Source organism: Ziziphus jujuba, chromosome 1, assembly GCF_031755915.1.
Source record: "Ziziphus jujuba cultivar Dongzao chromosome 1, ASM3175591v1".
Lineage (NCBI taxonomy): Eukaryota > Viridiplantae > Streptophyta > Magnoliopsida > Rosales > Rhamnaceae > Ziziphus > Ziziphus jujuba.
The window spans coordinates 27,830,718-27,856,687 of NC_083379.1; the positions used below are offsets into that span (position 1 = coordinate 27,830,718).

Sequence of the window (25,970 nt, forward strand, 5' to 3'; positions counted from 1 at the left end):
GAAGTCTTATGAAACAAGATTTTTTACAATGTCGGCCTTGGGTCCGGTTCAGGGTGATTGCAAAAGATGGTTGAGCAACATGGTGGCTCAAAAGAAAATCTTGCATTTAAGTAGCAATCTGGAGTTATAGGATTTTTGGTGCAAGGAATTTACGTAGAAGGCTTGATTAAATCTATAAAAGTGGGGTCAGCTTAACCTTTAATTGGTGTATGGAATCTTGATGTGTATGGAAGCTATGACAATTATATATGTGGCAACTTACGGTGCTTAGTCAATTTTTGGCTAGGGTGATGTAATTGGAAGTGCCATGTCAGTCTACAAGGTGGAAAAATAGATTGCAAACCTATAAATGGCACTCTTTTAGTAGGTTGAATAGTTAATTTGGCTCAAATATTAAAGAAGTGAGAAAGCTTTGGATTGACTTTGCTTTTCAATTTTTCCATGTGACTACAAAATTACAAAGCAAAGGGGGCAATGTTTAGGCCATAATATTAATTTTTCAAATTAATATTTTTTTTAAATCATTCAAATATTATTTTTGAAAGATTAATTAAATAGAACTTATCCCACATCGATTGGAAATTAAATGGGTATGTGATTGTCACATGTATACATTAAGTTTTGGAAGTTGGATTTTGGGGAAGTCCTACATCGGAAGCGCATAAAGCAAATAGAAGTTTTCTACATATATATATATATATATATGGAGTTCCATTGGCTTTGGAAGAATCTCTACACACCTCCATAAACGACTACAAACTAATTAGTTCATTCTCATTAGAATTTACTTTCTTTAGTTTATTGTTCTTAGTTGTTTCAGGTTGAAATTTTATTTTTAAAAGTCCTTTAATCATTAAGGCAATTGGACCTCGTAAGATTATTTTTGTTCTTCAATAATTAATACAATCGTCTAAGGAGTTTTAGTTGTTTCTAGTTGAAATTTTATTTTTAAAAGTCCTTTAACCATTAAAGCAATCGGGCCTTGTAAGATTATTTTTTTCTCCAATAATCAATACAATCGTCTGAGGAGTTTGATTCAATTGGAGCACATTTTCTTTTATTTCTTTGAACTGTTACAGGTTTGAAGTGGCATGCCCATGAATTGAGGAGATGATAGATTGTTGGAAAGTTCCCAACTTTATTCCAACAAAGGTTAACATAGACAGATGTGTGTATGTGGCCACAACAAACACCAGTATTTAGCCAAGCGCAGACTAATAGGATCCACAGCGTCTTCTGGCTACGCTTCCTCTAGGAACTCAAAGGCCAAATAAACCAAGGCATGAGTTGAGAACTCAAGTAGCTTCATCTCCACAAGAAGAATGTCCAAATTCCAAAGCACAAAAAAGTCAAGCAAGACACACAACACATTTTTGTTCACATATCCAGCATCTCGCCAGCAATAGGTTTTACATATGCTATAAATGCAATCAGTTAAAACTAATTAAATGATAGGAACACATTTTATACAATCAAAACAATGTCTACAAGATCACAGGCACATGGATCTCCAAATGAGTGCGAGAGGGTAATGTCAAGGTCACAAAGGTCCAACAGCTTCTCTTTGATATAAACCCAACATATATACCAGTCACAACGAAGAGTTGGCATAGTCATGGAAGAAATTGCTATCACAAAAGCCTTAGGAGACAAGCAGTAGAAGCCAACGGTCTAGGCACATGGAAAAAGGTCTTTAATGGAAAAAAACTTGTCAGGGGTTAGAAGCAATGGCTCTTTGCTCATCCAGATTGTATAGGATAAAGACTAGTTATTTTAGTGTTATCTCTTATCTTTCTGCTGTAAATTGTTCCTATCACTTTCTGTTGAAAATAATTCCTATGACTCTATCGTGTAGCTATCTCTATTAACTGTCAGCTTGTATAAATACCAATTACTATTCATTGAATAAAATAACTTTTTTGATCAGCTTTTCATCAGCTTCTTTAAGGTATCAGAGGCGAATATTCTAAAGAGTTTTTTTTTTTTTTCAATCCACTTTCCCTTCCAGCTCGAATTAATTTCTTTTTACTATGGCTGCCCAACCACCCATCTCGTATGCCTCTTCCCCTTATGTTATTGATACTCAAACCTATGATTTTGCTAATTTAGTCTTCCTCAATGTTGCTACACAGGCACCTATTCGGCTCACACCAGTGAATTTCTTCACAAGGAAAGCCCAATGGGATGCTATCCTTTATGGCTATGCTCTTACAAGTTATGTTGACAGTTCTCTACCTTGTCCATCTTCATCTTCAAACTTGGCTTATTTGTTTTGGACACATCAAGATCAACTTATTTTCAGATCTCTTTTTGCTTCCTTATCACATGACCTTGCATCAATGGTGGCCTCAGCTAAAACATCCCGTGAGTTATGGAACAAGCTTTGTCTCACCTATGCCAAGCCATCCCAATCTTATATCATTCATCTTCGTGAAAAACTTGTTTGGCCATAAGGTACACGGAGCATCACAGTATATATGGTTAATATTAAGGCAGCTACTGAAGAGTTAGCCTTACTGAATGAACCCCTTAAAGTTGAAGAGGTAAAAATTTATGTCCTTAATGGTTTAAATTCTGATCTAAAAGAGATTTCTGCTGCCTTGAGATCAAGAGATACTGAAATCTCATTTAAAGATCTTCATGAACGGTTGCTGGAATATGAAGCCTACATTCATAAATTTGAGCCTCACACTCCCGAAGATGCTCCCATGATTGCTTATGTTGCTAATACACCTAATGGACCTCACCCCTTCACACGTCATCCTCAAAAAAAGTCTGGTTCAAAATTTCATTCCATTCGTCATTTTTCCTCTTCTTCTACTCCTTCTGAAGGCTACCGTGGACGCTAGAAATTCTATAGTCAACAAAGTCACACTACCAAATTTTGTCCACAATTGAAACAACAATGGACTTATATTCCTCAGCCCGGTCTTCTCTTTACTCCTCGAATTTCAAAATTGCTGCAAGCCTATTATTCAAGTCAGCAGGATCACTTAATTCCTAGCCAGAACTCCCCTCAACCTTCCTAGCTTCTAGATTCAGGTGCCTCTCACCATGTTACAAATGACCTTCATAACCTATCTACTCATTCAGACTATGATGGAACTAATGCAATTTTGGTTGGCAATGGTAGTGCTTTGAATATTACTCATGTTGGTTCAACTCATATTTCCACTAATAATAAATCTTTTCTATCATCAAATGTTTTATGTGTGCCACCAATGAATCAGAATTTAGTTTCTACTTCTAAATTTTGCATTCATAACAATGCTACCATTGAATTCCCACCCACTGGTTTTATTGTGAAGGATATACCGACGAAAATGACTTTATTTCAAGGACCAAATAAAATAGGTGTCTATGAGTGACCTTTTCATCCACAAAATACCAGTGTTTCATCATTGATTGTTTCCTTTTCTAGTGTCAAGACTTCCTACAAGGATTGGCATCTTCGTTTAGGTCATCCATCAAATAAAATTTTAAGTCATTTAATTTCTTCATTTTCTTTACCTATCTCATCATCAAACAATTTTATTTGTAATCCATGCAGATGTAATAAAGTTCACAAGCTTCCTATTAATATTTCTTCTATAACAAGTTCTAAACCTTTACAATTATTATACTCTGATGTATGGGGTCCTACACCTATCACCTTAATTGATGGCCATAAATATTATGTCATTTTTATGATACGAACATACGTCAACTTGTGCCTAAACCTTTATTATATTAGCCCGGATCTCAATTAAGTTCAATTTCTTATGGAAAAACCTTAACCCCTAACCAACCTCTAATTAGAAACCTTGGTATAATGAAGATGCAACAATAGGTTATGGAAACACTATTGATAAATCAAACTAAAACACTCACTCTCTAATGGTGTTTTAGGTATTCAAAGAGAACTAAGGGAATTCAATCTCACAATTAATTTTCTGAATAATATTGAAGGTGCATTCTCCTTGAAAAATAAGCCCATAAATAGGCTAAATTCACAAAATGATAAACCCTAAAAAGCTAAGAAAAAATCAGCCAAGCATTGTCAATTTCCTAATGTGGCCGAAATTCCATCCCTTTCCTAATTCTAATTTGATTAATTAATTCTTTTATTTTGGAATTAGAAATTAATTAATTTACAATGGAAATAATAAAATAATAAATCTCCTAAGTTAATTTTTCCAGCAAATAAATAAGTAAAAACCAAATAAAAGACTAATTTCCTAAAACAAAAAGTCAAACTCAAATTAGGAAACCCAAATAAAAGGCTCTAAATCAGCTTCCATAGGCCATTTAGGATGCCAAATAGGATTATTTATGATCTTCATACGTTGCCCTTGATTGGATCAAAGAGAAAATTCCAAATCAACAAAATATAGTAAAGGCAGCAACAAAAATAGCATTAGCAGCCAAAAACTCATTATATGCACAAACTACCATTTTAGATGCATTTGATTCTACCTTTTCTTGATTCCATGACCTTTTACTGATATTCATTGAATTGATGAAGTGTTGTATCCATTCCTTGCTGCCCGAAGTCCATATTTGCACTAAAACAGCTACCCGGGCCCGTATCGGCCTCCACCACTTGGATACTTAGAACAGGCTTTGTATTTTCGGATATTGACAAGCCCTTTTGTGAATTGAAAAATACCTGTATAAAACTAGCCAGGATGTCCTTAAATCTTTTGGCTTGAGCCCTAGTGATTGGTCCGGTCTTCATCTGTATTGGATCTGCACCCCCGCAGCTTGTCAATTATGTAGGCATGGTCGGATTCTCATCATTCCCTTACTCTTGAAAAGGATTTGCCCTCAAATCTAAATCATCACTTATAGAAAAATGAGATAATTCAGAAACATTAAATGTAGCACAAACATTATACTTACCCGGTAAGTTTAGCTTATAAGCATCTTCATTAATCCACTCTAAAACTTGAAAGGGTCCATCGCGCTGGGGTATAAGCTTCAACTTTCTTTGCTTAGGAAATCTCTCCTTCCTTAAGTGCAGCGAAACCCAATCTCCAAGTTCAAAACAACCTATTTTTGACCTTGATTGGCATTCCTTGCATATTGCTCGGTATTCCTCTCAATATTTGCCTTTGTTTTTTCATGAATCTACTTCACAAAATTAGCTTTTTACTTTCCATCTAGATTAGCACGTTCACTTAAAGGTTAAGGTGTTAAATCTAAAGGAATCAAAGGATTAAAACCGTAAACAATCTTAAATGGTGTATATTTAGCAGCTGAATGCAAAGATCTATTATAATCAAATTCAACAAGTGGCAAACATTACTCCTATATTCTTAAATTTCTACTAATTAAAACTCGTAACAACGCAGACAAAGTCTTATTTACTAATTCAGTTTGTCTATCAGTTTATGGATGACAATTAGTTGAAAATAGAATTTTAGTTCCTAACTTAGCCCACAGATTTTTACAAAAATAACTTAGAGTTTAGCATCCCTGTCCAAAACAATAGTTCTAGGCATACCATGCAACCTCATAATTTCCTTAAAGAATAAAATAGAAACGTTAGATGCATCATCAGTTTCATTACATGCAATAAAATGTGTCATCTTAGAAAATCTATACACAGCAACAAAAATTGGATCCTTACCCATTTTAGAGCTATGTAAACCAAGAACAAAATCCATAGATAGATCCACCCAAGGAAATGTTAAAATCGAAAAAGGATGATACAAACCGTGCGACTTCAATTTAGATTTGGCTTTTCGGCATTTCAAGCATCTTTCACATATTCTCTCCACATCTTTCCTCATGTTAGGCCAATAAAAATGTTCCTGCAGTATGGATAAAATTTTTAAAACACCAAAATGACCCATTAAACCACCACCATGTCCTTCCCTCACTAACAATTCCCTAATGCTACTGATGGAATTTGGTGTAGGTTTATGTTGTTGTACCCTATAGCACAATCATTCAAGGTGTTAGTCAAGAATGATTGTTGTTCATTCTTGGTTCTTGATTTTGTTTTTTGGGTTTGTTAAGGTTTTCTTTCTGGTTTTTAATGGAGGTTTTGGGGTTCTTTGAGAAGGTTGTTAGCTTTTGGGAAGAAGAAGAAACCAAAATGTAGTAGTTGAGAGAGAGAGCCGAAATTGTTGTTTTTCAAAGTCTTTTTTATTTTTTATTTTTAATTTTTTTCTTATTTTTTTATTACAATTTTCATACTTTTAAATACATCAAAAAGACAATAAGACATGCTGCCATATTGAGCAATAAATACAAAGCATTAAAAGTAACCAACCAAGCCAAACTACCTCAACTAACTCTAATCAATGTGCTGGGCATGCAAGAAACCTTCTTTAATGGGCAGTTCGGCTTGTCTAAAGCATTTGAATTTGAAAACCAGCTCCATTTGACTTGAAAATTGGAGGGAAGCCTTTTTGAATATTAAACTATGTTCTAGCCAAAAACCAGATAAAACAAAGCCCATTTTCCCATCCAAAAATAATCAAACCCGAGGCAGTTTTGTCCAGATTTCTGGGCAACAAAACTGCACAAGGGTCAGATTGTTTAGGGCTTAACTCAGCCTTCCCAGCTCCAAATTGGGCCATTCTTTTTTATGCTGCTTCCTATGCATTTCTAGTTTATTATATCCAAAATTCATATCCAAATCCCAAACCTTCTTCAAACAGATTCCAAGGAAGTGGACTTATGTTGCTGGAAATACAAAAAGGATATTGTTCTTAAAAATTACAAGATAAAATAAAATTCATAAACATAAATAATGTTTGGTCTTTGATGTTGCAAAATAAAGAGTGCAAGTGTAACCAAACTAACTTGTACATTGTGGCAAGATCACCACATTTCAACACTCCTCCTTGGTGTTCTTGCTTGAAATATTGAGAAGCTTCCTCAAGGTCTCAAATCTTGCTTTTGGAAGTGGCTTGGTGAAGAAATCTGCAAGGTTATCTTCGGTCTTGATATATTCCAAGCTTACTTCTCCATTTTCTTCAAACTCCCTCAAAGAGTGATACTTCACCGATATGTGTTTTGTCCTTCCATGTTGAATGGGGTTCTTGGCTATTGATATGGCTGAAGTGTTGTCACATTTGATGATGGTTGAACCCTCCTGAGGATAACCAAGGTCCTCCAATAATTTTTTAAGCCAAATGCATTGATTTGCACATGAAGAGCAAGCAATGTACTCGGCTTCGGCGGTGCTTTGAGCGGTTGTTGCTTGTTTCTTTACATTCCATGAGAAAGGTCCACTACCAAGTGAGAAAATATACCCCGAAGTGCTCTTCACATCATCCAAGCATCTAGCCCAATCACTATCCGAGTAGGCCATTAATCTCATCACATCTTGCCTATCATACCAAACTCCAAAGTCTTATGTTCTTTTTAAGTATCTAAGTATTCTTTTGGCACCTACAAAATGATTTTGGAATGGTGCTTGCATATATCTAGACAAAACACATGTGGAATGCATAATATCCGGTCTTGATGAACATACATAGAGCAAACTTCCTATCATGCTTCTATATAGGGTCGGGTTTACCTTTGGTGTGCCATCCTACTTCTTGTATTTGTCTCCTTGGCTCATTAGTGTTGACATTGGCTTGCATTCATCAAGGTTGAACTTTTTCAAAAGATCTTTGATGTATTTCTCTTGAGATATGAAGATACCCCTAGAGCATTGCATTACTTCCACTCCAAGGAAGTAATTCATTTCACCAAGGCTTGACCTGTCAAACTCCTTTTCAAGTTCATTGTTCAAAACTTCCACATTCTTTTCATTTTCACCCGTGACCAACAAATCATCCACATAGAGTGAGATAACAATCATGCCTTCTTCATTCCTTATGTATAGTGTTGGCTCATTGGAACTCCTCCTAAAGCCTTGGTAGATCAAGTAACCATCAATCTTGCCATACCAAGCCATAGGTGCTTGCTTTAACCCGTAAAGTGCCTTGTGTTGATGGTAGACTTTGCCCTCATGTCCTTGAACAATGAAGCCCTCGGGTTGCTTGACATAAACCTCCTCTTGAAGCACACCATTCAAGAAAGCCGATGTTACATCAAGGTGGTACACCTTCGATGACATTGAGGCCGAGATGGATAGGATGAGCCTTATGGTCGCCATTCTTGCAACTGGTGCAAACGTCTCTCCATAATCTACACCTGCTTGTCATGCATAGCCTTTTGCCACAAGTCTTGCCTTGTGCTTGCATATTGTTCCATCCGGGTTGAACTTGGTCCTAAAAATCCACTTTACACCAATTGGTTTCTTGTTTTTAGGTTTAGAAACCAAAGACCAAGTTTCATTCTTTTCTATCGTATCCATTTCGGTTTGCATGGCCTCCATCCACTCTTTCTTTTGCATAGCTTCTTGAGCATTGGTTGGATCACTCAAGGCAACATTGGACCTTTCATATATTTCAGACAATGGCCTTTCTTCTCTAACACCATCTCCAATCTCCAATTCGGCTCCAATGGTCTCAAGTGCATCCTCCTCATCATCTTCATTTTCTTCATTGTCATTGTCATTGGTTTCTTCTTCTTCATCATCCAACCGAGCATTATCTTCATGGACAAGAAGCTCCTCTTTTGTCCAATCCCAAACAGCATCTTCATCAATCCTCACATCCCTTGTTACCACAAGTTTCTTGGTTTCCAAGTTGAAAGCCCTAAAACCTTTGGTAACCTCACTAAAGCCGACCAAGATGCCCACATTTGCCCTTTTGTCAAACTTGTCTCTCATGTGTTGATGAACATGGAGAAAACAAACACTTCCAAAGATTTTTATGTTGTCCAAAGGTGGTTTTTCTCCATACCATATCTCATAGGGAGTCTTGGACTCATTGGCTTTGGTGTATGCTCAGTTTTGGATGTAGCTAGCCGTGTATATGGCTTCGGCCCAAAACTTCTTTGGCATGTTCTTCTCATGTATCATGCACCTTGCCATCTCCATCAAGGTCCTATTTTCCTCTCACAAACACCATTTTGTTGTGGTGTGTATGGTGTTGTGAATTGATGTACCATTCCATTTTCTTTGCAAAAATCCTCCATATCCAAGCTTGTATATTCTCCACCATTGTCGGTTCTTAAGCACTTCATCTTTGCATTCCTTTAGGTTTCCACCATCTTCTTGAATTCCATGAACTTCTCAAGCACTTGTGACTTGGTTCTTAGAAAATATACCCAACACATCCTTGAGTAGTCATCAATAAAGGTTAGGAAGTACTTACAACCTCCAATTGATTACAAACTCATCGGTCCACACACTGTTGAAATGTGGTGATCTTGCCACAATGTGCAAGGTAGTTCGGTTACACTTGCACTCTTTGTTTTGCAACATCAAAGACCAAACATTATTTATGTTTATGCATTTTATTTTGTCTTGTAATTTTTAAGAACAACATCCTTTTTGTAATGCCCTAAGCTCATTATCTAGCTTAAGGCCTTTTTTGTCTAGTTGCTAGAATTTTATTTCCAGCAACATAAGTTCACTTCCTTGGATAGCGTTTGAAGTAGATTTGGGATTTGGATCTGAATTTTGGATATGATAAACTAGATATGCAGAGGAAAAGCAGAAAAAATAATGGCCCAATTTGGAGCTGGGAAGGCTGAGTTAAGCCCAAAACAATCTGACCCTTGTGCAGTTTTGTTGCCCAGAAAATTAGGCAAAACTGCCTCAGGTTTGATTACTTTTGAATGGGTAAATGGACTTTGTTTTATTTGGTTTTTGGCTAGAACATATTTTAATATTCAAAAAGGCTTCCCTCCAATTTTCAAGTCAAATGGAGTTGTTTTTCAAATTCAAATGCCTTAGACAATCTGGACTGCCCATTAAAGAAGGTTTCTTGCATGCCCAGCACATTGATTAGAGTTAGTTGAGGTAGTTTGGCTTGGTTGGTTATTTTTAATGCTTTTGTATTTATTGCTCAATATGGCAGCATGCCTTATTGTCTTTTTGATGTATTTAAAAGTATGAAAATTCGAATGAAAAACGTTGAGAAGTAATATTCAAAAAAACATATTTTGAAAAACAACAATTTCAACTCTCTCTCTCTCTTTCTCTCTCTCAACTACTACATTTGTTTTCTTCTTCTTGCCAAAAGCTAACAACCTTCTCAAGAACCCCAAAAAACCTCCATTAAAACTAGAAACAAAACCTTAACAAACCCAAAAAAAAAAAACAAAATCAAGAACCAAGAACGAACAACAATCATTCTTGACTAACACCTTGAATGATTGTGCTCTAGGGTACAACAACATAAACCTACACCAAATTCCATCACACATATCCGAGTGGACTAGCTCAAGCTTCTCCTTAGATCTCCCTAGTTATCATACATCACATAGGCTTCTCATCTCCTCAATCTTTGGCATGTCCTTCACAATGGCATTAGTGTTTTTCATGGTGCCATAGCTAGAATGCTCAAGCCTTTTATGCCAAAGTTGAGAAATGGACTCCACTTTGGTTTTTAAGGCTTGTTCATTCTTAACTAGGTCCAATCTATAGCTTTTGTCCTTCAATGGTACCTTAAATAGCTCATTACCACAAGCATCATATATAATACATCCATCTTTTGCAAACTTTAAAGCGAAGCCTCTTTCTACCAATTGTGCTACACTAAGCAAATTTTCACACAAACTAGGAACATATAGCACATTTTTCTTACTTTTTTTGTAGCGAATGATATAAGGAAAAGTTTCAATGAACTCAATCCATTTAGCATGCCTTTGGTTGAGCTTCCCTTGACCTTTAATGTGCTTCAAAGATTCATGATCCGTATGAATCACAAACTCCTTTGGCATTAAATAGTGCTGCAACGTTTCCAAAGCTCTCACTAAAGCATACATCTCTTTGTCATAGGTTGGGTAGTTTAGTGCAGCTCTATTCAATTTCTCACTAAAGTAGGCTATGGTTCTTCCTTCTTGCATTAAAATAGCTCCAATACCTACACCCAAACCATCACACTCAATTTCAAAAGTCTTAGAAAAATTTGGCAAAACTAGTAAAGGTGCATTGGTTAATTTTTCTTTCAACAAATTAAAAGATTTTTCTTGTACTTCCTCCCATTTGACGCCAACTTTCTTCTTTACAAATTCGATTAAAGGTGCTATGATGGTGCTAAAATCCTTGATAAATTTCAATAGAAACTAGCCAAACCATGAAAGCTCCTCACCTGGGTAATAGATGTAGGTTTCAGACACTCTTGGATTGCCTTCACCTTGGATTGATAAACTTTAATTCCTGTAGCACTCATAACAAATCCTAGAAAAATCAATTCATCTTTACAAAAATCACACTTTTTGAGGTTAGCAAATAATCTTTTCTTTCTAAGTACTCCTAAAACTAACCTAAGATGTTCTGCGTGCTCATTCAAATGCCTACAATATACAAGAATATCATCAAAATAAACAACCACAAATTTTCCAATGAATGGTCGCATAACATGGTTCATTAATCTCATGAAAGTACTAGGTACACTAGTTAAACCAAAAGGCATTACTAACCATTCATACAATCCATACTTTGTTTTTAATGTGATTTTCCTTTCATCCCCCTCTTTCATTCTAATTTGATGATATCCACTCCTAATATCAATTTTAGTAAACATACATGCTCTATGTAATTCATCTAACATGTCATCTAACCTAGAAATTGGATGCCTATATTTAATGGTAATATTATTTGTGGCCCTACAATCTACACACATGCACTATGAACCATCTTGTTTAGGAACTAATCAAACAGGAATAGCTCATAGACTGAGCCTCTCACGAATGTAACATTTGTCAAGCAAATCACTTACCTACCTTTATAGCTCATTCGTCTCCTCGGAACTACTTATTAGGAATTGCAGCTCTCGGCACAAAATCAATTTGATATTCAATCCCTTGGTTAGGTGGTAAACCATTAGGAATTTCCTCCAAAAAGACATCATGAAATTCTTGCAAAAAAGAAGAAATAGAACTTGGCAATTCAAGTTCTTCGAGATTAGCTTGATCATTTAAAATACATCTTTATAAATCATGACCAGCAATGGTTTCCTACTGAAAATGGCTTTGTTAACATCTCCAAAGCTAAGATAAAAGTTTTTATTTTTCTTCTCTTTCCTCTATTTTTCTTTCTCTCTCATGACCATTGCTTTCTTTCCTTCACTCTTGGGTTTCTCACTATTCCTCTTCGCTTTCTCAAGTTTCTTCACACTCTCGGCGTTGTCTTGGTTTTTCCACTCAATTTGAGTTCTAGAAATTTTACCTGGTTGATCATGTTCAGCCTTGCCCCCTTGAATGGGTATTGAAGTTGTAGGTGCCACATTTGTCCTTTCTTTGAGCTTTTCGGCCTCTCTTTTGTTGTATTTGAAGTTGGTCTCTAAATACCTCCTTGCGAGTCAATGGTTCCAGCTTGACCTTTTTACCTTGAAATCTAAAAACTATAGATTCTCTCAACCATAATGTATAGTATCTTTATCAAATTGCCATGGTCTACCTAATAAAATATGTCCGACATGCATAAGCACAACGTCACACAAAACAACATGTACATATTTATCTATGCTGAATTTTATTTTCGCTTATTTGTTTACTTTCATTTCTCCACTATCATTAAGCTATTGTAATTTCTATGGTTCGGGATATTTAATGGCTGCTAAGACTAAGTTTTCCACCACAACATTGCTAATTTCATTTGCATAACTCCCACTATCAATTATCATACTACAAACCTTACCTTGGATTTCACATCAGGTGCGGAAGATGTTCTCTCTTTGTAATGCTGAAAAGGTGATAATCTTGCCACCTTGTGCAAACCAAAATCCACCAAGGTTTGCACCCTCTTTCTTTCTTTAAAAGAAATATTTTGTTGAATGACCTAATGCAATATTTATGTCTATATTTTATGTTTCTTTTAATGTCTTTTGAATGCCTAAGTTTTATTGTATTTAGCTTAGGGATTGTCTCTTTGTTGGATATTGATTTTATTTTGTAAAATGGCTATGTGCTAGAAATAGTGTTTCCAGCAACATAGATCCATTGTTGGGGCTGGAATTCTTTGAGCTTTTAGAATGAGGTTATGATTTTTGTATATGTTGTAATAGACATGTAAAAGAAAATATATAAAAAATAATGACTCAAAAAGGCCTTGCGAAGCCCAAGATACGCAGGTTGCAAGTTGGCATAACTACTGAGATTTCCAGCAGTTATGGCCGACGTGTTTGAGATGAATTGGAGGCCTTACCCAATTCTTTTGAGCTTGGTTTTCTCCATATTCTATCCTTAATATTTCAATATGCCACATGCAAAAATTCAAGTAATGTGGATGAAGATATCCCAGCCTTCCATCGGATCAAAATAGTAGTACAGGATTAGGTGGAGACAGTTTTTTTAATTGAAAATCTCACCAACCCTTGTCATAATTATACACTCACATATGAGCTGGTGTTTGAACAGTTATATATCATAATTTTTAGTGGGAAATGAATTTTAAAGGCTTCCATTTGGTCCCACACACACCTCACACGTATGAGACAGGTTTTGTATCTATATATGCAACAAATGAATGAAAAGAAAAATGAATTACTGTGCTTTCTAGTTTTGTATGGCCTACTCCATCTTCTTCTTCTTCCTTCAAAACAAAAATCCTAACAATCCTAAATATCACCATACCAAAAACAAATGCAAAAATCACTTAAATATCAAACCAAAAACCGGATTAAAGGTTGTGCATACTTTGTGTACAACACTCTTGGCCAAGTGAACCCAAAACCACACGAAACTCCAACATGTAATTGATCCTCATCATTGTACACAGTCAAGACTCTCCTACTCACAAGCTCAATTTGACATTTGAAGCATTTAAGGTTTCGGCTTCATCTTCAAGTTCTTCCTATTCTTCCTCGATTTCACCTCCACTTCCTTCACTTTTGGATTCTAACTCACCATTACCTTTCAGCACCATGATTCTCCTATTTGGGCATTGACTAGCAATGTGTCCTTGTCCCTAGCACTTAAAATGCACATGATCACTAATTCTAGAAGATTTAGGGTCATATTTACCTTCATTCCTTGGTGCTTGGACAAATTTGGCTTTGGCCTCCCTTTTTGGCCGATTGGTGCTTTCATCACCTAGCTTCGGTTTTGGCTTGTTGTCATATGTGGAATTGCTTCTTCAAACACTTGGATTTGACCTCCTACTGTTTGATACTCCTCCAAACCATGTACTTATGCCCCTCCTCTTGCATTGATTCTAAATCTTGATAGCCACATGCAACATCTCTTCCAATTCAATATATTGTTGTAATTCCAGTTGATTTGTTATCTCTCGATGCAACCCACGTAGAAACCATGCCATGGTTGCTTCTCTATCCTCATTCATGCTCAATCTCATCATGAGCATCTCCATCTCCTTGTAGTAATCCTCCATGGTCCTACTGATGTGATTCCGCCCGAGCCCGCTCCACCGATAACCCGCTGAGGTGCTGACTCGACACGGATGAAGACTAGGCCAATCACAAGAGCTCAAATTAAGAGATTTAAGGGCAACCTGGGAGTATTTATACAGAGGGTAATCAATCTCAACAGGGCTTGTCCATACTTGAAGATACAAAGCCTATTCGAAGCATCCAAGTGAGGGAAGCTGATACGGGAAGCATGAAATGGTTCCAATGCTTTATGGGTTCAATACATATGCCTAAGAGGTCATGGAATCAAGTTAAAGCAGCCTCAAATGCAATCAAAAAGGGCTTGTACGGACAGCATCAACAATTTGGCCGAATTTGCTGTATTGCTTGCTGGCTTTACTATATTTTACTGTATTAGCCTTTTCTTATTTTTCCAAGCATGGGCAACGTGTGGGACTTCATATTCAGCTTATTTTTCATCCTAAAAAGCATCTAGAAGCTGATTTGAAGCTCAAAGAGGTCAAAGATTGATCAAAGTCAACTTGATCAAAAAGGCTAGCATTTTTAGTTTCCTAATTTGTTTTTACCTTTTGTTTTAGGAAACTACCATTACTTTTTGGCTTTTATTTATTTATTTTCTGGAAAAATAACTTTAGGAAGGTTTTTATTTTATTCTTTCCATTGTAAATTAATTAATTCCTAATTTAATATAAAGGAATTAATTAATCAAACTTAGATTAGGAAAGGAAGTATAGTTTCAGCCAACTAGGTTTCTTTATGTGTGGTGGCTGGTTTTCTTTATGTTCTAGGGTTTTATTTCGTGGCTTTGTAGCCTATTTAAAGGCTTAGTGATCAATAACAATACAACTTTGATTTGATTGAGAAAATACTTGTGAGATTAATTATCTCTTTGTTCTCTGAGAACACCTAAAACACCATTAGAGAATTGGTTGTTTTAGCTTGACTTATCAATAGGTTTTTCATCCCCTATTGTGACGTCTACATTATACCAAGGTTTCTAACCACAGGTTGGTTAGGGGTTGAGGTTCATTCCATTAGAACTTGAACTTAATTAAAGATCCGGGCTAATATAATACGGGTTTAGGAGCAGGTCGTCCTAGGTTCGTATCATTTGGTATCAGAGATAAATTTTGTTCAGGTTTGATCTATCTTTATTTGCTTTATTTGTTTTTGTGTTATTCTGCAATTTTAGCATTAGGTTAAGGTTGCATCCATCCTATACACGTTCAGCATCTTAGAAAAAAAAAAAATTCATTCCTAGTTGAATTAGGATTTCCTAGTTTTATCGTATTTTTGTTTCCTAGTTTGTTGGTTGTCTTTTATCATTCTTCTTGTTAATTTGGTTTTTGTTGATTTTTCTTTGCTATTTTAGTCTTAAATATTTGCATTCATATATTCAAAAAAAAAAAAAGAAAACAAGAAAAAAAAAAAAAGAAGTTTGCGGCAACATTTAAAAAAAAAAAAAACTGCACATTTTGTTTATTTGGAGGTCACGGGTTTGGTGTTTGTTTTGGAGTTGGAATTGCAATTTGGGTAATTATTCTTGCTACTGCAGTTGTTTATGTTCTGTGAGTGAAAAAAAAAAAAAAAAAAAGAAAAAAAAATATTTCGGTTTGTTGGAGTTTGATTTGTTTGCTGAAAATTTGTTGGAGCTGCTGGTTTTTTTTAGTATTTATTCAATATTTGAGTTGCTGGAGAATTATTTTTGCTGCTGGATATTTGGATTTTGGGTGCTTAAATTATTTGGATTAAAATTAGATAAAGGAATTGATACAAAACTTGAATTACAAGAACAACAACCAACACTTTTCTATAATTTTGTTCTCTTTGATTCTTGTTCGTATTTGAATTTCTTTTTCTGGAATTTTATTCTTGAACTCATAATCTACTACCATCTGGTGCAGTTTTCAAAAATTTCAACGTTTTCCCATTATTTTGTGTTTCTTGTCTAGAAAGCCAAAAAATTAGGATTTGTTGGATTCTTTCGGTATTGCCTACTTTTTGCTACTGCTTTGTTGATAAGTTTAATTAAAACATACTAGTGATCTAATTGCTGTTTTGTGGGTGTTTTAATTAGAACTTTGAGATAATTCATTGAGTGGAAAAAGGCAAGAGTGTGAGAGCTTAAAAGAGGGTAAAAGCCGAAACTAGTGTGCAAACACGAGTGTCGAGACCTTGTTTAAGTGAAACACGTGAGGGAGTGAATATTGTGAGGATTTATTTTATTTTTGCAGTATTTTACTAACATGGCAGATTCTAGAATAAGAAGAGGGAATCCACCCTTGAGGATCAATGAGGAAGAGTCCGTAGCATTCCATGGCGATGACCGAGCTACCGGGAGTGGAGACCAAGTGGATATGAGAGCTGTCTTGGAATCAATACAACAGGTTAGTGCTCAAGTTGAGCATGTGAATCAAAGAGTGGGAAGACTAGAAGCCTCACAAGGAAGGCCGAATACAAGAAATAGGCAAGAATTCCATGGAGGACGAGGCCGAGGACGAGGAGGTCGCGAGAGGCCGAGAGAGGAATTTGATGAGGAGCCATTCGACGGCGACTTTGAGGAAGGTATGGATGAAACCTTTGCTGTCCAAGATAGAGCTGGCCATGGGAGATATAGGAGGGAAGATACAGATGATGATTTGGGAAATATCAAGGTTAACATCCCACTTTTTATGGGTAAAAGTGATCCCGAAGCTTATTTGGAGTGGGAAGAAAAAATGGAGATGATTTTTTACTGCCATAACTATTCGGAAGGTAAGAAGGTGAAGTTGGCAGCAATGGAGTTTGGCCATTATGCACTCCAATGGTGGAAAAATGAGCAAAGCACCCGAAGGAGAGTTGGTGATGACTTAATTATAACATGGCGACAAATGAAAGGAGCCATGAGGCAGCGGTTTGTGCCATCCCATTACAATAGGTTGCTGCATCAACGGCTTCAATCTTTGTCTCAAGGAAGTAGGTCCGTGGAGGATTATTACAAAGAGATGGAGATGTTAATGATGAGGCTGAATATGAATGAGGATAGGGAGGCAACCATGGCAAGATTTCTTGGAGGGTTAAACCGAGACATTGCCAACCAACTTGAATTACAACAACACTTGGAATTGGAGGAGATGTTGCATGTAGCAATTAAGCTTGAGAACCAATTCAAGAGGAGGGGTGTTAGTACACGGTTTGGAGGAGTTTCTAGCAGTGGAAGGACAAGTTCAAGTGGCTGGAAAAACAATTCCACTTATGAAAACAAGTTGAAGCCGAAATTAGGAGAAGAAACTACCAACCGGCCAAGAAGGGAGGTTAAGACCGAATCTGTCCAAGCACTTAGAGGTGAGATAAAATCTGATCCTAAACCTCAAAAATCCAGAGAAATAATTTGTTTTAAGTGCCAAGGAAGAGGACACATAGCCAGCCAATGCCCAAATAGAAGAATCATGGTATTAAAGGGTGATGGTGAGCTGGAACCCGCAAGTGAAGAAAGTGGGGCTGAAACCGAGCAAGAGGAGGATTGCAATGAAGATGAAGTCGAGCCTGTAGATACATCTAATGCCGAGTTGAGCTTGGTTTCAAGGAGAGTACTTGCTGTCTACAAAGATGAAGAGCAGATACAAAGGGAAAACATCTTCCACACTCGCTGCGAAATACAAGGTAAAATTTGTAGCATGATTATAGATAGTGGGAGTTGTACTAATGTGATAAGTAATCTTGTAGTTGATAAATTAGGCTTGAAAACAATTAAACATCCAAAACCTTATAGATTACAATGGCTTAATGATAGTGGTGAGATGAAAGTAAACAAACAAGCCAAAGTAAAATTTAATATAGGTAGATATGAGGATGTAGTTTTATGTGATATTCTACCCATGATTGCTGGACATATACTATTAGGTAGACCATGGCAATTTGATAAAGATGCTACTCATTTTGGTCGAGAAAATAGTATTGTTTTCAGGTTTAAAGGGAAGAAGGTCAAGCTGGAACCATTATCTCCTAAAGAGGTTTACAAAGACCAATTACAAATACAACAATGGAGAGAAGCCGAAAAGCTCAAGGAAAAAGCAAGTATGGCACCAACGGCTTCACCATCCTTTCAAGAAGGTAAGAATGAGGTTGCTGATCAAGGTAAGGTTTCTAAGACTCATATTGAGTGGAAAGATCAAGGAAAAACCGAAAGAAAGGGGAAAGAAAGTGGCAAACCCGAGAGCTTGGAGAAGGAAGGGAAATCCGAAGGTTTGCGCCAATCCAAGGGGGAGAAAGAAAAAGAAAGAAAAGAAAGGTCAAGTAGCAACTTTTATTTGAGTTTAGGGGATATTAATAAGGTTATTGAGTGTAAGAAACCTTTGCTGGTCATAATTTATAAAGAAAATTATTTTAATGATCAAACTAACTTTGAAGAACTTGAATTGCCAAGTTCAATGATTTCTCTTTTGAAAGAATTTGGAGATGTCTTCCCAAATGAAATTCCAATTGGACTACCATCCAATCAAGAGGGAAAAGGTGAGCTTGCTGTCCAAGGTAAGTCTTCTAATACTCAGGTTGTGTGGAAAAATTTTATTAAAACCAAGAGTGAGAAATTTGGTGCAAAAGCTGAGAGTGAGGAAGGTGAGATGGCCGTGAGTGGGAAAGGAAAAGGAAGACAAGAATGGAAAAATATAAATTTTTATCTTAGCTTTGGTGATGTTAATAAATTAATTATGAATAAGAAATCATTGCTGACCATGAATTTTAAAGATACTTATTTAAAGATGTCTTTATTGCATAGAACTTTATCTGCATTGTTGAGAGCTTTACTTAGTGGCAATTTGAAAATTTGGGAAATATTGTTTGCTAACTTTAAAAGGTGTAATTTTTACCATAATGAGCATGTATTTCTAGATTTTGATGTAATAGTGTTTGACCCAGGAAAATTGGTTTGGTTTCACTTATGAAAGGAAAGGTTTCCTAAACAAAGAAAGTCAAAGCTCATGCCGCCTATGGATGGACTTTTTCAAGTTTTGGAGCCGAATAACAAGAATGCCTGCAAGCTTGATTTACCGGGTGAGTATAACATGAGTGCTGCATTTAATGTTACTGATTTAACTCCTTTTGCTGCAGGTGATGATCTTGATTTGAGGACAAATCCTCAAGAGGAGGGGAATGATGTGATTCCGCCCGAGCCCGCTCCACCGATAACCCGCTGGGGTGCTGACTCGACACGGATGAAGACTAGGCCAATCACAAGAGCTCAAATTAAGAGATTTAAGGGCAACCTGGGAGTATTTATACAGAGGGTAATCAATCTCAACAGGGCTTGTCCATACTTGAAGATACAAAGCCTATTCGAAGCATCCAAGTGGTGGAAGCTGATACGGACCGGGTGACGATTTTGGTACATTTTTGGAGTCCGGGAAGCATGAAATGGTTCCAATGCTTTATGGGTTCAATACATATGCCTAAGAGGTCATGGAATCAAGTTAAATCAGCCTCAAATGCAATCAAAAAGGGCTTGTACGGACAGCATCAACAATTTGGCCGAATTTGCTGTATTGCTTGCTGGCTTTACTGTATTTTACTGTATTAGCCTTTTCTTATTTTTCCAAGCATGGGCAACGTGTGGGACTTCATATTCAGCTTATTTGGCATCCTAAAAAGCATCTAGAAGCTGATTTGAAGCTCAAAGAGGTCAAAGATTGATCAAAGTCAACTTGATCAAAAAGGCTAGCATTTTTAGTTTCCTAATTTGTTTTTACCTTTTGTTTTAGGAAACTACCATTACTTTTTGGCTTTTATTTATTTATTTTCTGGAAAAATAACTTTAGGAAGGTTTTTATTTTATTCTTTCCATTGTAAATTAATTAATTCCTAATTTAATATAAAGGAATTAATTAATCAAACTTAGATTAGGAAAGGAAGTATAGTTTCAGCCAACTAGGTTTCTTTATGTGTGGTGGCTGGTTTTCTTTATGTTCTAGGGTTTTATTTCGTGGCTTTGTAGCCTATTTAAAGGCTTAGTGATCAATAACAATACAACTTTGATTTGATTGAGAAAATACTTGTGAGATTAATTATCTCTTTGTTCTCTGAGAACACCTAAAACACCATTAGAGAATTGGTTGTTTTAGCTTGACTTATCAATAGGTTTTTCATCCCCTATTGTGGCGTCTACATTATACCAAGGTTTCTAACCACAGGTTGGTTAGGGGTTGAGGTCCATTCCATTAGAACTTGAACTTAATTAAAGATCCGGGCTAATATAATACGGGTTTAGGAGCAGGTCGTCCTAGGTTCGTATCACCTACTACCTTGTGTTAATGATTGAAGTCTTTGATGCAGCAGCCTATGGTAATGAGTCAGTACAAATTGCTTTCTCATGGCTCTCTTCATGTGTTGCCAAGTAGTAATCAATTCATCACCTACTCTTCTTTGGGTACTTTGCTCATTTTTCCACCATTGAAGTGCATAATGACCAAATTCCAAAGCTGTCAATTTAACTTTCTTTCCCTCCAAATAGTTATGATAGTCGAATACCATCTCCATTCACTCCTCCCACTCTAAGTAAGCCTCCGGGTCACTTTTTCCCATAAAAGGTAGTATGTTGACCTTAATATTTCCAAGATCATAATCCTCATTCGTTGCTGGTCTCCCATGGGTTGTCCATCTTTGGAGTGCAAAAGTATCAACAACCTCCTCTTCAAAATCATCTCCAAAGTTACATTCCCTAAATTATTCTCTAGGTTGTCCACGGCATCCTCGACCTCAACCTTGGCCTCCATGTGCATCAAACTTTGTATTTGGCCCACCTTGAGAATTTTCCACTCTATCCAATCTTTGATCTAGGTGATCGCCATCATGTCGGTATGTTCGCCTCCAATTCCCATTACTCTTGAGTCATCTTTGAACCCCACGGATTTGTCTTCATTAATTCTTAATGATCCATCTCCTCTTCTCATCCTTGAATCTATCATGTTAGTAAAAATAATACAAAAATCCTCACAAGATTCACTTCCTCACATGTTTCACACAAACAAGGTCTCGACACTCGTGTTTGCACACTAGTTTTGGCTTTTACCCTCTTTTAAGCTCACACTCTCTTGCCTTTTTTTACTCAAAGAATTATTGTAAAGTTGTAATTAAAACATAAACAAAACAACAACTAGATCACAATTATGTTTTAATTAAACTTATCAACAAAACAGTAGCCAAAAAAAAAAAAAAAAAACAAACGGTATCGAGTAAATTAATAAAACCTAGTTCTCAAATTTTCTAAGCAAAAACAAGGTAAAGCAACAAGAAAATTTTGGTATGAATAAAAAGCTGACAGAATATTACTAAACCAATAATTCAAGGATAAAATATAGAGAAAGAAATTCAAACACGAACAAGAACAAATTGAACAAAAATATAGGATAATTGTTAGTTATTGTTCTTTGTAATTCAAGTTTTTGTATCAAATCCTGTAACTAATTTTAATCCAAATAATTTTTGCACTTAAAAAATACAAATTTCCAGCAGCAATAGAAAATTCCAGCAACTCTAAATATCACAAGCCAAAATTTCCAGCTTAAACAATTTCAAACTCCAATTTTCAACAAACCTGCCATTTTTTTTTATTCGGCATTTTTTTTTTTTTATTCACCCACAGAACTTTAAACACAACTCCAGTAGCAAGAATCAACAACAAAATTGCAATTCTAACACCAAAATCCCACAAACCCCGAGACCACCAAAATATAAATTTGCAAATTTTGTGAATTTGTAATTTATTGCCGCAAATACACTATTTGAATGCAATTAAATAAGATTAAAATACAACGAAAAATCAACAAAGAACCAAATTAACAAGAACAAAGATGAAAAAAAAAAAACCAACAAACTAAGAAGCAAAAATACGGTAAACAAGGAAAACCTAATTTGACTAGGAAGGAGATTTTTTTTTTTTTTTTAAGTGTAGAACATGTATGAGATGGATGCAACCTTAACATAATGTCAAAATCACAGAACAACACAAAAATAAATCAAACAAATAAGATCCGTCAAACCAGAACAAAATCTTGGTCTAATACCAAATGATATGAACATAGGTTGACTTGCGCCTAAATCCATATTATATTAGCCCGGATCTCAATTAATTTCAAATTCTTATGGAAAAACCTTAAATCCTAACCAACTTGTGATTAGAAACCTTAGTATAATGAAGATGCCACAATAGGTTATGGAAGCACTATTGATAAATCAAAACTAAAACACTCACTCTCTAATTGTGTTTTAGGTGTTCAAAGAGAACTAAGAAAATTCTATTTCACAATTAAATTTCTGAACAGTATTGAAGGTGCATTCTCCCTGAAAAATAAGCCCCTAAATAGGCTAAAATCACCAAAACAATAAACCCTAAAAAGCTAAGACAAAATCGGCCAAGCATTGTCAATTTCCTATTGTGGCCGAAATTCCATCCTTTTCCTAATTCTAATTTGATTAATTAATTCCTTTATTTTGAATCATGAATTAATTAATTTAATTGAAAATAATAAAATAATAACTTCTCTAAGTTAATTTTTCCAGATAATAAATAAATAAAAACCAAATAAAAGACTAATTTCCTAAAACAAAAAGTCAAACTCAAATTACGAAACTAGTTGACTAGTTTCACCACTAAGGTATCTTTGACCAATTTCTAGCCTGTAAAGGCTCAAAATCATCTCCCATAGGCCATTTAGGATTCCAAATAGGATTATTTATGATCCCCATATGTTTCTCTTGGTTGGATCAAAGAGAAAATGCCAAATCAACAAAATACAGTAAAGTCAATAACAAAAACAGCATTTTCGCCAAAAACTCCTTCTATGAGCAAACCACCATTTTAGATGCATATGATTCTGAATTTTCTTGATTCCATGAGCTCTTAGTGATATTCATTGAATTCATGAAGTGCTGGATCCATTCCTTGCTGCTCGCAGTCCAAAAATGCACTAAAACAGCTACTCGGGTCTGTATCTGCCTCTACCACTTGGATGCTTAGAACAGGCTTTGTATCTTTGGGTATTGACAAGCACTTTTGAGAATTCATAACTCCCTATATAAAAAAACAAGTCAATTTTCCCTTAAATCTCTTGGCTTGATCCCTAATGATTGGCCCAATCTTCATCTGTATTGGATCTGCACCCCAGTGGGTCGTTGGTTGGGCAGGCATGTGCGGATTCTCATCATTTTTGTTGACCATTTCACAAAATATATTTGGTTTTATCCATTAAAACAAAAATCTGAGGTTTGCTTTGTCTTTATAAAATTCAAAGGTAATGTGGAAAAAATTTTTGAAACAAATATTATATCTTTTTACTTGGACAATGGAGGTGAATTTATTAGACTAAAATATTTTTTTGAAACAACTAGTATCACTCATTTTTTAGGCCCACCCCATACACCAAAGCATAATGGTTATGCAGAACATCATCATAGACATATTCGGGAAACAAGTTTAGCATTATTATATCATGTTGGCTTACCACTAAAATTTTGGTCTCATAGTTTGCAAACAACAGTCTACTTAATTAATAAGTTGTCTGCTCCTTCTCTTCATCTGAAATCTCCATTTAAAATTCTTTTCCAAAGGACACCTAATTATCATCATGTAAAAGTGTTTGGTTGTCTTTGTTATCCTTGGATTAAACTATACAATAAACACAAATTAAAAGCGACATCCACTCCCTATGTATTTTTAGGATATCAACCCAATCTAAGTGCTTACATGTGCTATGATTTTTCTCTTCATAAATTTTACATCTCTAGACATGTAACCTTTGTAGAATCCGTGTTCTCCTATACCTCTTAATCGGTTTCTCCCAATATTAATGCCAAAAATATTAATAATTAGGATTTACCTATTCCTTCAATTGGTGAACCACACACAACAGTCCCTTTTCTTTCCACTACATCCAAAGCTCATGATCCTCCATCCTTTTCTATCTCTTTATCACATACTCCCACTAGGATTTCCTCTCCCACCTACCCTTACGTGATGTTACCTTCTCTAAGTCAAATTCTCTTTCCTAACCTACTCCCTCACCAAATGCTACTCAATCACCTAATTGATACGAACCTAGGACGACCTGCTCCTAAACCCGTATTATATTAGCCCGGATCTAATTATGTTCAAGTTCTAATGGTCACCTAGACCCCTAACCAACCTGTAATTAGAAACCTTGGTATATAATGAAGACGCCACAATAGGTGATGGAAGGCCTATTTATAAGTCAAACTAAAATACTTATTCACTAACGGTGTTTTAGGTGTTCAAAAGAACAAAGAGAATTCAATCTCACAGATAATTTTCTCTATAAAATTCAAGCTTGATTTCTCATTGAAAATAAGCCTTTAAATAGGCTTTGAATTGACAAAATAAAACCCTAAAAGGATTAGGAAATTTTGGCCAACATAGAATCCAATTAAGAAATTGCCTAATTTCACATCCTTTCCTAATCTAATTTGGATTAATTAATTCCCTTATTTTGAATATGAATTAATTAATTTAGAATGAAAATAATAAAATAATAACTTTCCTAAACTTATTTGTCCAGCAAATAAATAAATAAAAACCCAAAAAGTCAAACATAAATTAGGAAACGGATTGACTAGTTTGACAACTAAGCTGACTTATGTCTAATGTTCGAGCTAACTTATGTCTGCTTGGTGTCCGAGCTAACTTATGTCTGATGTCTGGGCTAACTTATGTTTGCCTAATGTCCTAACAAAGTTACGTCTGATGTCCAAAGTTTGAAGTTCGATGTCAGATGTCCGATGTAAAATGACCGATGTATGATGTCTGAACACAGATGTTCGATGTATGGGTGTCCGATGTAAAATGTCCGATGTCCAATGTATGGGTGTCCGATGTAAAATGTCCGATGTATGATGTCTGATGACAGCTACCAAGGTCCATATCAACCTCCACCACTTGGATGCTTAAAACATGCCTTGTATCTTTAAGTATGGACAAGCCCTGTTGAGAATGAATTACTCCTTGGATAAAGGCGGCAAGGTTGTCCTTAAACCTTTTAGCTTGAGCCCTAGTGATCAGTCCGGTCTTCATCCTTATCGGATCAGTACCCCAGGGAGTTGTCGGTTGTGCGAGCTCAGGCGGATTTGCATCATTCCCCTCCTCTTGAAAAGGATTTTCTCTCAAATTAAAATCATCACCTGCAAAAAAGGAGACAAATCAGCAACATTGAATGTAGCACTAACATTATACTCACTCAGCAAATCAAGTTTGTAAGCATTGTCATTTATCCACTCCAAAACTTGAAAAGGTCCATCTCCTCTCAGCATCAATTTTGATTTCCGCTGTTCGGGAAACCTCTCCTTTCTTAGGTGCAACGACACCCAATCTCCAGGTTCAAACACAACATGTTTTTGGCCTTGATTAGCATTCCTTATATATTACTCGATCCTCCTCTTAATATTTGCCTTAGTTTTTTCATGAATGCACAAGATCAGCTTTTTGTTTCCCAACTATATTAGCACGTTCACTTAAAGGTAAAGGTGTTAGATCTAATGGAGTCAAAGGATTAAAACCATAAACAATTTCAAAAGGAGTAAATTTAGTTGCTGAATTCA

The 25,970-nt window shown here is 35.8% G+C and overlaps 1 protein-coding gene across 1 annotated transcript; it reads left to right on the forward strand.

Annotated features, from left to right (window-relative positions):
• The first annotated feature begins 2,030 nt into the window (after positions 1-2,030).
• On the forward strand, positions 2,031-2,849 carry LOC107425787 (uncharacterized). Its single transcript, XM_048464597.2, has 2 exons — positions 2,031-2,364; positions 2,455-2,849. Exons 1-2 carry the CDS (start codon positions 2,031-2,033, stop codon positions 2,847-2,849), a joined length of 729 nt encoding a protein of 242 aa, XP_048320554.2.
• The last annotated feature ends 23,121 nt before the right edge of the window (positions 2,850-25,970 follow it).